This window comes from Amia ocellicauda, chromosome 10 (assembly GCF_036373705.1).
Source record: "Amia ocellicauda isolate fAmiCal2 chromosome 10, fAmiCal2.hap1, whole genome shotgun sequence".
Lineage (NCBI taxonomy): Eukaryota > Metazoa > Chordata > Actinopteri > Amiiformes > Amiidae > Amia > Amia ocellicauda.
In genome coordinates this window covers 13,885,178-13,896,539 of record NC_089859.1, presented here as the reverse complement: position 1 = coordinate 13,896,539, position 11,362 = coordinate 13,885,178, and the positions used below count along the sequence as shown (strand labels likewise).

Here is an 11,362-nt window from a genome sequence, read left to right as displayed (position 1 = left end):
TCACCTTTAGACAAACATGGTAGAACAAATCATTTCAGTACTATCTCTGCACATCTCTCTCTCTGACATGTCAGTGTATGACAGTATGTAATTAGGATGTGAAGTGTCTGAGGATACCTTCTGCATGTGAGAGTACTTCTTGCATGAGGTATTTTGGGATATGCATGTAATGTTTTGTGTTAGGATGCAGGTTGATATCAGTGTAAGTAATCGAAGTAGCAGTTGTAGTAAAAGTATTAGTAGTATAAGTAAAGGAGTAGTGTGCATCAGTTGAAGTGTGTGAAAGTAAGGTAGTTTAGTAGTTGTAGTATAAGAGCAGGTGGGTATAAGTATACAGCATGGTTAGTATATTGTAGTAGTTGTTGTTATTATTATTATTATTGGTCACACTTCATAATCAGGTGGTGTCATTCCTTATGAATGTATATATGAATACCACAGGATAAACACATGGATATGTCATGCACTTAATCTGAGTTCTGTTAATCACATGTATAACAGGGTTAGGGTTAAGTTTTAGGGTTAGGGTTCATGTGCTCAACATCAGAACTCTGATGATGTTCATGAGGTATTGACATTTTAATCCTATGGTAGTCATATATTAATTCATGACAGATCACAGCACCTTATTATAAAGTGGTATCTTAGTATTATTATTATTATTATTATTATTATTATTATTATTATTATTATTATTATTATCCATAAAATGTCTTTATATGCTTACATTATACCACCGGTTGTCTGTTATGTTTGAGTGTCAGCATCCGTACACAAAGCAAAAGCATCGTACTAGTAGGTGTCATGGTGAATCACTGTACGAGCTTTGGTGTGTATAGCACAAGTAACTATTATGCAGGTAAAAACATTTTTTTAAAGCGACTAGGGACAAAAGGAAGCGACTTTCCGAGCCCACAGCAGCAATTTTCATAAAAAGACGTCACAAAACTGTACCATTACAAGCAGCTCAATGCACCACCTGGCTTCTCATGCCCTGAACATCATGTAGTATTAATAAAGATCCTGTCTGCATAGAACATAGGTTATTAAGGGATTCCTGTGGTACAGACCATGTGCTGTACAAGGAATGGCATTTTGAGTGTTCCACTGTTTTCCATGGGATTTTTGTTTTTTTCAAAAGATTATAAATCAGTTAATCAAGTCTGTACCAAATGCACACCTTACAAACTAGGTATACTGGTGAATCAGTGAACAAAGTTTGGCTTTGACAAGACATGTAGGAAGCCTTAGTGTAGAAAGGACTTGATACAGCCTAATCAAAAGACATCCCCATACTATCTTATGCAGATTACAATGTAGCTAGTGCTTAAGAGGCTTTCTTGCATGGCTTTGCCCTAGAAAACTGATCAACAAGTGAACTCTGATCTTCCCGTGGGTCTGGTCTGTACATGGTTCGCCCTGGAGAATCAATCCTAGTCAATATCCCTATGCTATCTCATCTATGGGAGTGAGTGCTGATGTCTCATTTTTGCTCCCTACACTGCAGCCCTAGCCAATTCTGACTTTCATATCTGACGGACTGCAGATGACAGATAATTATTGAACCTGCAGGGCACCTCCAAAGCTGATACTGAAGGAGAAAATTAAGAGGAAAATAAAATAGCAAGTGTTCCTCTATGCTGCCAGAAATACTGAGAAAGGAGCCATACTTGTGCAGAGACTGAGCTGCAATGCATTATCACCAGGGATTCTTTCTATTTAAATCCACAGTAGATGGCTATGTCTTATTTATGACTTGTCAGAGCTCGCCAAGGCTTGAGCCGTTAAACTGCAGGTTTATCACTTCATTCTGCATCTTTTCCCTCTCAATCTTAGCTACAATCTCATGTTGGACATCAGAAAAAAAAATGAAATGACAATGATTTTTTATTGTTTTTTATAACATACACCTTGCTGCTTTTTTTAGTTGGTGGCGTTGTTGACAGTTGTTGTTTTATTGTGGGCAAGGGATTTTAATAGGGTCAGAAGCAATTTATGCATCTAAGAAAACTGCAGTAGCTGTGAATCAGATATGGATATTAAAAAAATTAAAGACATTTCTAAAAATAAAAATCTACGGATATAATTCAGGACAACTTAATATCAATTGTGTCATATTCATATATTTATTTTAAATGTATTTGTGTTGGATGTACACTCACCTAAAGGATTATTAGGAACACCATACTAATACTGTGTTTGACCCCCTTTCGCCTTCAGAACTGCCTTAATTCTACGTGGCATTGATGCAACAAGGTGCTGAAAGCATTCTTTAGAAATGTTGGCCCATATTGATAGGATAGCATCTTGCAGTTGATGGAGATTTGTGGGATGCACATCCAGGGCACAAAGCTCCCGTTCCACCACATCCCAAAGATGCTCTATTGGGTTGAGATCTGGTGACTGTTGACCGCCTCAAGGTTGTGCGTGTTGTGGCTTCACAAATGCTTTGCTGCATACCTCGGTTGTAACGAGTGGTCAAAGTTGCTCTTCTATCAGCTTGAATCAGTCGGCCCATTCTCCTCTGACCTCTAGCATCAACAAGGCATTTTCGCCCACAGGACTGCCGCATACTGGATGTTTTTCCCTTTTCACACCATTCTTTGTAAACCCTAGAAATGGTTGTGCGTGAAAATCCCAGTAACTGAGCAGATTGTGAAATACTCAGACCGGCCCGTCTGGCACCAATAACCATGCCACGCTCAAAATTGCTTAAATCACCTTTCTTTCCCATTCAGACATTCATTTTGGAGTTCAGGAGATTGTCTTGACCAGGACCACACCCCTAAATGCATTGAAGCAACTGCCATGTGATTGGTTGGTTAGATAATTGCATTAATGAGAAATTGAACAGGTGTTCCTAATAATCCTTTAGGTGAGTGTATGTTTCTGTTTTTCATAGCCAATTTATTATATCTGTCTGGAGATGGGTTGTACATGTTTTGTACAATGAAAGACCACAATTAATTGAATTTCTGTCTGGCGGCTGCTTTGAGAACAGTGTAATTGGCTTGGAAATTGAAAATATCAGTATTTATATATCACTTTATTGTGCTAAAATTCTCTATTAAATGGTACAGAAATAAAGTATTTTAACTAAGGCTGTGAATAAGAATATCGTAGCACGGAGCTCTCAAGGGCACAAGAAGCAACCAGTGAAGCATCGAATTAGCAATGAACAATATCAGCAGGTGGGTTATTTCAACAGTTGCTCTCTGTACTAAATGGCCCCCTCTTCATTGCTATGTTTTGGGGACAGATCTATAGTAGAAGTAGAAAGATCAATATAAATGTGACTTCAAGGCAGCTTTAAATATCTTTTTGAAGATGGATACATCGCCACTGTTGTATTTTTTGTTAATTGTATACAGCATGAAAGCTTTCACAAAAGGGTCTGGGGGCAGGTGATGTGAGCTACCCACACTACTCTGCAGGTGTTCTGCAGTCACACCACTTATGTAAGGTGTTTTGCGGGGGTGGGGGGTTATTTCCACAGGAGAGCAGGATCTATGCAACTTCATAAATTTGCAGACAGCTGCTGTCTTGAAATCAGCGGCTATCTTTGCAACATTACTGGCTAAATGGATACAATTTGATTGCAGGGTGTTGCTATTCCTGGTATCAAGGTTTCTGGACAAATTACGGGAATTGGATTTGTTTGCACATTTGGATGCATTGACAAATTAGTTTTGTAGAACAACAGCTTTAAATTCAGTGCACAGTCACAGCACTGCATGGCACATTGACACACTACAAATGGCATAGTTGTTCTCAGTACAGTTTGTTTACAAAATGTTTACGTTTTCATGGTTAACTACACAAAATATACCTCCCTGGTTTTATTTCCGGCATGTATAATCAATGAACGTTACACCACTAGGTGTACAGTCATTTAATTCCTTTCTAAGAATGATCTCATACCACAGATGCTTACCTCCTTGTCTTCTTGCCAGGTGTTGTGTGGGTAAATGATACCTTAAATCTGTTAAAGAATACAAATAAAACATTTATGTCAAGATGTGAAAAGTCCACCTTTGAAAATGAGCAAGCAGGTAGATCTGAAAGGGTGTTCCTGTTTTGTTTCATGGCTCCACTGTATTGATCAATTTACCCAGGCTGTGATCCTGCCTCTCCCTCATTTCAAACAGAAACAGTTTGAGTAGCGGCTGAACATTTTTGATGATTTTTATTTCATGCCAACCTGCTCCAGATGTGGCAAGCAAGGGCCGCAGCCATGCAGTGATGCAACCAAGTTTGGTGTAAAAACAGAGCCTAATTCTCACAGGCTACAGGAAATGTGTTTAAATATTGCAGGCTTTTTATATGTCTTGAAATATTAATCTGCTTGGAAATTCTTGAGAACACTCAATTAATATTTGATTGTTCAAATCATATTTACCCAACATTGACAATCAGCAATGGGACATGGCAGAGAATGACAGCATCCCAATTTTTTTTCATGTCAAAAAGGCAAAGTTTTGTTCACAATGTCTATTGAGTCTGCACCAAACGTGGCCATTTTCTGCTCACCATTTTACCCCCTGAACCCCAGCTGTTCAATACTGATGATTAAATGGAGATTAAATTCATGTAGAAATATGAAAACCTCTATATAAAAATACAAAAACATTAAGAATGTTCCAGATTTGCAAAAAACGTGATAGTGGTTGGAATATATTTTACAGGCAAAGAATACATTCACATAGAGGAGGACTTTAACCAAGTTTTATGGTCTTATTGACAAGAGACAGCAATGAATCACTGACAAATTAACCAACATCTGACATGAAATAGTCTGCAATAATATAGCCATACAAAAATAATAATGTACATAACCAGAAGGTTACTTTTAAAACTAAATAAATACAAATGACAAATATGACCAGATCAATTGATTCACCTATGTGGGCATTTTCACTACTCTTATATCACTATAGGTACACTACACATTTCGATTGTATAAGGACAGTAAATGCAGAATATAAATTCATACCACATTACCAGTAACTTTATTCAGACCATCAAATAAATTGAGTTAATTATGATTACATAAGTAATGTATTCCATTCTCATAAAGTGTAAAAACAGTAGGGGACCATTTGGAATCACCAATTTAGGAATAATGCTTTTAATTAACAATTTTTACTGCTGAAATTCTAATGGCTGTCTTCAGGGGAGTCTGAGTTAATGTAATTTCATGCATGTATAGAGGTCGAAACAGAAGACGCTATTCTGGTTCCACTTAGCGGTCAGACCGTCTTATTACACCATTTTGGGTGGAAAGTAAACCTGGCTGGAGAAAATGAAAACTGCAACTTGGCTTCTCAGAATTGATCTGATTAATCCCGCCTTCTTGCAGAGAAAATCATTTCCGAAGGTCTCAGGGAAAATGTTCTCTGCATCAATGGAAACTGTATCAAAATAAATCATGTCACACGTCACAGTTAAATATCTTAAGATCATTTAAAGGTGCATGATCAATTCGATATTTTTGTGTAAAAGCTGATCGATTGATATTTTTAACAGGACTTTACATAAATGGAAACTTAATATTCAATCTAAGCGTTCTAAATAGCATAGGTTCGGGAACGGGCGCTACCGCTGTTAATAAAGCTTTGGCGTTCAAAATATGAACGGCATTTTAAATATTCCGTAGCGGAAACAACGACCACTACAGAAGAAACTAGCTGATAAGGTTGAAATCCATGTGAGTTTACACGCAATCTAGTGTCGGCTTACAAACTGTTGCAGATATGGCTGTATTGATTGGAGCTGCGGGACTTGTATAATAATTACCTGTATGTGAATGAAAGGCAGAGCCATAGAATATAACTAAACAAAACGTGTTTCTTATCATATCTCTGGTATTGACTGAGTACGTTGTGTAGGCTGTCGTGTATCCTGGTACTGTGCAGAATAAATATTTAATAAATGCATGTAGATATTATTATATTTATTATACCTCTAACCACCCCATAGAAACTCGGTGCTATTTTGGTATACATGGCTGTGAAATGTACAGAGTAAGCAATGTGCTGACGTGATGACGTGATGACGTGATTGACGTGTTGTGTCTGACTCGAGGCGATCTCTACCTGCCCTTTGCAAGAGGTTGCTGCTGTCGTGGCAATGGACGACTTTATCCCAGCCGTGACGACATCGCTCCGGTTTGCACAAATCTACAGGTCTGCTTTTGAGAATACGGAAAGGCTATAAATAAATAAATGAATATCAGCCGAAAAGAAAGTCTGTGTTGCTGAATCTAAGGCATGCCCCCCTTCACAGTAGCAGACCTCGAGTGTTGCAGTTATGTTATAAAGTACAAGTGTGATCCCTTGAGATGAAACAGGGTGAGGCAGAAGATAAATTGTTAATATTATGCAAAAACAATTGCACCAGCTCTGAACAGGGCAGGGCTTTATAAGAAAGCGCGGCTATGCTGAAAAGGGACGTGATTTGCTTATGTATTTTGTTGTGGGTGAACAAAATGGTGAAATGTAGAACAAGCTAGTTCAAGTTTATGAAGCATCAGCTGTATTCTTCTCCATCTTCTTTGTCTTTTCTTCTTCTGGAAAGAGAAACCGCCTTTGTTTTTTCTCTCTGCAGGAAGCATTTGGAGGAGGTGGGCGTACTGGACCGCAGGTTTCGTTTGCAGCGGCAGTCTGATGCCACAGTGGCTCTACCCATCCTGCCTGGCAGCCTGGCACAGCAGGACCTGGCCACCCTCCAGGACACAGTGGCACCTGGAAGCAGCTGCTCTCTCTCACATATCCAGGTAACAGCTGCCCTGTGTCCCAAAGGAGAAGGCCCATCTCCTGCCCACAGTGCATAGTAGAACAAAGGAAGAAGAGAGGTAATGAAAAAGACCTGCCAGGAATTAATAGGAGTAATTAAGAAAAAGTAAAGAAATGAATTTTTAATCATTCAAATGTATTGTTTTTAGAAGACCTTTCCTCCACTACTCATGTAGTTCATCCCCCCAAAAATATTGCTTGGCCTGCCATTCGTGTTTGATTTCTATCCGCACCAGGCTCCAGTCCCATCTAAGAGATGCAGTGTAAAATCAGCCAATGACAAGTTGGTGGTGGCTGTGCGGAGCTTGCTTGAGCAGCGAGAGGAGGTGTGGAGCGAGGAGCTGCTGGGGGACCTTCCACACAGTTGGCACTGGCATGGTGACCTGGCCCTACTGGGGGAGGGCAGTTTTAATCAACATATCTGGAAGAAAATGGGTGAGTCTCAAGATACAGGATATGGCTCAGAACAGTCGAGCAGAAATGTATCTCTGTGTGCTTAGGCTGAAAAATGGTGCCTGCATGTCTTAAAGAGCAGCTTAAAAACCTTATCCCACACACTGATGTGAGTGAAGGAAGATCCACCAAGGAGATAGCATCCCAAAGGACACTACTGAACAAATATAACATCTTAAAGGACAGCACCCTTGCTTTTATAACTTTGTATAACTCTGGTCAGAAAGTGAGCAGGTAAAATAGCATTGCATTCACATTGTAATGCTGTATGTTCTGGACCCTTTCTCTTTCCATAGTTTCCCAGTGCTTCATCTCATTGTCCAGTCAGTGTTATGAAATGTTATAGCTTTTCCCTGCGGCAGTCACTAAAAAATTACCCGTATATGTTTTGGATATGCTGAACTGCAGAGCCAGAGATATGGGAGGCTGTGGCATTAGCCCTGGGGGTGAAGAGGCTGGCAAGAGTGGGGCGAGTGTCCACTGACGGCTATAGGACACCAGTGGTTACCATGCTACTGGGAGATGACAGCTGGGTCAGCCACGTGGATAATGGGATCAGGTTAGACAACTATACCTCCTCCTCTTGCGACCACGTCCTTCATAGTAGAGCACTTACAATTCACAATTTCAGTTCCATGTTCATAGTCCCTTCATTAACATAACGGATTCCTGGTGAATATCCCTCCACCTCGAACACAAAATTATACACAGAAATGAGTGAGTTATGTACATTAATGTTTCATTTTTATTTTAGTTTTGTCAGAATGATAGGGAAATACTTTACAAATCATACTATACATAAAGAATGTCTCTGAAATCTGATACCAGAACCTGTTGGTGGAGAACCCAATCAGATTTTGAAAACAGAAATAAATGGGGACGTAGAGTGAAGCTTGTATTCTGATTGTGTCCTAATGGAGTGGAATCAGATTACAGAGAAACATGATCCATGAATGTATTGATTGGATTTATTTAACATAGTTACAGAGAATACTTTCCTGTTATTTCTGCACAGCATAAAAGCTTTATAAATCCATACTATAGTGGATGTCAGAAAGGTTAAGTGATCTCATAGGTTTTTAACAATGCTCCTTTTAATGACATTACAATAGTTCACATTGATTAAAGCTTGTGGGTGTGGTTAGCAATTAGAAGTCAGATTTGACAGGAAGTGTACACATGTTTTGTGATCTGTATTCTGCTGCAAAGGGTCAATGTAGTGTCAAATAGGGTTGTTTATTTTCTGCAAAAACTATTAAAGATGAGTGATTACCCCAAACACTAGCATTATCTTTACAGCAATACTATTTATTATTCTGCAAATTACACCTCGAAGTAGGCACAGTTTATTGTAATGAAGAAAGTGCAATGAAAGCAAACATGTTACAGGTATGAATTTGACGTTACCAAATGCATGTTCTCACCTGGAAACATCACAGAGAAGCTGCGGATCGCCTCGTTTGATTGCAGGGGAGAGACGGTGGTTGATCTGTATGCAGGTAAGCAAATGAAGGATTATTTTATCAATCTGGTGATAATGCAGCTTATTTCTGCCACAGAGACAGAGTTTTGCCACATATAAGTAGAGCAGGGGTGTGCTATTGTCCTCCCCCAGGTATTGGCTACTTTACTCTTCCCTACCTGGTCCATGCGGGAGCGGCCGATGTTCATGCCTGTGAGTGGAACCCCCATGCGGTGAGGGCCCTGCAGAGAAACCTGGAGCTCAATGGAGTGTCCACACGCTGTCAGGTGCACCAGGGGGACAACAGAGAGGTATGAGAGATGATCACCTACAATTGAGATCTGTGCTACAGCACTCACGCCTTATTTATTTTTAGGTTTCTTGCTTGTGTGGTCTGTGGGTGGTTTAACTTAATTTCATGTGCAAGTATTTTAATTTTAATTTAATGTTCCTACTTTAGATAAGTCAGCTTGTACTCATTAAATCCAATGGCCAACTTTTCATGCATGGTCAGTTTCTTGTTTTTCCTCTGCTGCTTTTGCCTCAGCAGATGTGGAAGGTGTACTCTCTTGTGGCTATTCAGATGGATTATGCACCTCTAGAAAAGTATCAATAACAAGAATAACACTAAAAAGATAAGTCAAATGAATATGGGCATTTCAAAATGGTCCACCAGTAAAATAAAATTCAAAAGTGCAGAGTACATACCCAGTGTGCTCAGTCCCTCATCTGACCTGTGCAGATGGTCATTATCTGGGATTCCTTTGATAGGTTGCTACTCCTCTATAACACCATTCAATAGGTCACCTAACAAATCATTTTGTACCTGCTTTGGTGGTCCACCACTGGTCTTAAATCTCTCTCTTTTGACCTTAGCATTAGTCTTTTTTAGGCCAATTTTAAAATTCTTCCATAGGACCTTTCAGGAGGGACAGATGTCATGTAACACAAGCAGTGTTACACACACTGAAATAATTAAAATGAAGAAGGTTCTTACCTTGAAGTTGTGGAATGGGTTGTGTTGTGGTGCATTCATCATTTTGTCAGTTAGCATATTTTAATTAGAGGTCTGAGAATGACTTCCCTCAGTACATGCCTTCTTTTTAAAGTTTTTCTAGTTCCCTTCATACTTTATCTTCCTCCATGTTGGTATCAGTTAAAACCAGGTAGGATTGCTCTCTAACTCGGGGGCATGTTATTAGTTGCTTCCTTGGTAAACATCTGTGTGAAATTCTCATTAAGAACATGTTCTACACCTTGCTCATCGTCTATAATTACCCCATTACAATATTTGAACTGTTTTGCTTCTTCCCTTATTGACAGGGTTTGGAGTCAATTCCACTTTTCCAATTCCAATTCCATTTTTCACACCCATTCCAAATTCCAATTCCAACTATCTTTGCCATTTCTAGGTTCTACTGGAATTAGAAAGGAATTGAGAAAGGAACTGAAATCAGAATTGGAGTGGAAAACCTGGAATTGACCTCAATTGAAAGAAGCCATTTCAAATCAGTAATAGATCCCATCGATCTGTCTATGTCTCTTTTTGCCTTTTCAATATTGTCCTTGGAGTTTTTTTTTCTTTTAACCACAGAGAGTAATTGCTTTATGATGTGTCCTCAGCTCCCTCTCTGTGACATCGCCGATCGGGTGAATTTGGGGCTCATACCCAGTTCTGAGGAAGGCTGGCCTGTGGCATGTCGGCTTCTGAAGAAGGACAGTGGCGGCATCCTGCACATACACCAAAACATGACCTCACGCCCCCAGCATTCAGAGACACCGGAAGCTTGTCTGAATAGCCCTGTAGGGAACATATTGGACAGCTCCGGCAACAGAACAAATGCAGAATTTTCACGGAGGAAGTCCACTGCTGCCAGGAACTGTGGGAAACCCTCACAGATGCAGTGTAGTGGGGCATTGAGAAGGAACTGGCAGGAGTGGGCAGAGAGCACATCCTGCCGCATCGCCTCTCTGCTGCTAGAGGTTCATGGACACCCCTGGAGGACATGTGTCCAGCACATAGAGCACATCAAGTCCTACGCACCACACGTTGATCACGTAGTTCTGGATTTGGAGTGCAGACCTGCCTGAGTGTCCAGCATTGTGGTTCAGAGCAGAAAGGCTTCTGCAAAAAATGAGGTGCCTCATATGCCAAATGTCAGTAGTTAGCAGCTGAATATCTAACAAAAAAAGCCTCCATGTAAACTTTTGGATGATCTCCCTTTGTCTCTATTTGTTTTCTACATGAAATGGTTAACTGGTAAAATGAAATATAGAGTGTGTAAGATGCTCTCGGTGGAAGTGGAGCATTAAACAAATCGATGAATACCAGTAAGTCTAGATACAAAACACCAGGCTTGAACACTGTTTGCAGCAGCCTGAAAAGATGCTGTAAACTGTACTGTATGTATTTATGTTATATTGTTTGTTTTTATCGTTTTTAATACTTGATAAATATTTTTCCACAAGACCTCGTTTTTATTGATACAATGTTACAATGTCAGGTCCCATATGGTGAGTGAATTCAAATTTCTGAAATGCCAAAATGTAATTAATTCGGCTGTTATTTTACAGTAAATACCCTGTATCGACATGCAACTACTGTTGTATGCCTTTAAAAATAAATGAATAAAAAGTTAATTGTGTTGGCTAG

At 39.6% G+C, this 11,362-nt stretch overlaps 1 protein-coding gene across 3 annotated transcripts; it reads left to right on the top strand.

Annotated features, from left to right (window-relative positions):
- Positions 1-5,468: 5,468 nt before the first annotated feature.
- On the top strand, positions 5,469-11,179 carry tyw2 (tRNA wybutosine-synthesizing protein 2). Of its 3 annotated transcripts, none has more exons than XM_066715062.1 (8): positions 5,469-5,798; positions 6,085-6,185; positions 6,607-6,775; positions 7,031-7,229; positions 7,656-7,806; positions 8,637-8,746; positions 8,839-9,020; positions 10,333-11,179. In XM_066715062.1, the coding sequence occupies exons 2-8, from the start codon at positions 6,130-6,132 to the stop codon at positions 10,798-10,800; spliced, it is 1,335 nt and encodes a 444-aa protein (XP_066571159.1). In that variant the 5' UTR covers positions 5,469-5,798; positions 6,085-6,129; the 3' UTR covers positions 10,801-11,179. The 3 variants fall into 3 exon arrangements, with proteins under 3 accessions (XP_066571159.1, XP_066571157.1, XP_066571160.1); XM_066715060.1 differs by having other exon boundaries at positions 5,470-5,707; XM_066715063.1 differs by having other exon boundaries at positions 5,475-5,707; positions 8,863-9,020.
- Positions 11,180-11,362: the final 183 nt, after the last annotated feature.

Bases quoted from the DNA above. Each gene is read 5' to 3' on its own strand.
- tyw2 (XM_066715062.1), top strand. From the start codon at position 6,130: ATGGACGACTTTATCCCAGCCGTGACGACATCGCTCCGGTTTGCACAA. The intron at 7,230-7,655 runs GTGAGTCTCAAG...GCTGAACTGCAG, and splicing joins ACATATCTGGAAGAAAATGG to AGCCAGAGATATGGGAGGCT. The intron at 9,021-10,332 runs GTATGAGAGATG...ATGTGTCCTCAG, and splicing joins ACCAGGGGGACAACAGAGAG to CTCCCTCTCTGTGACATCGC.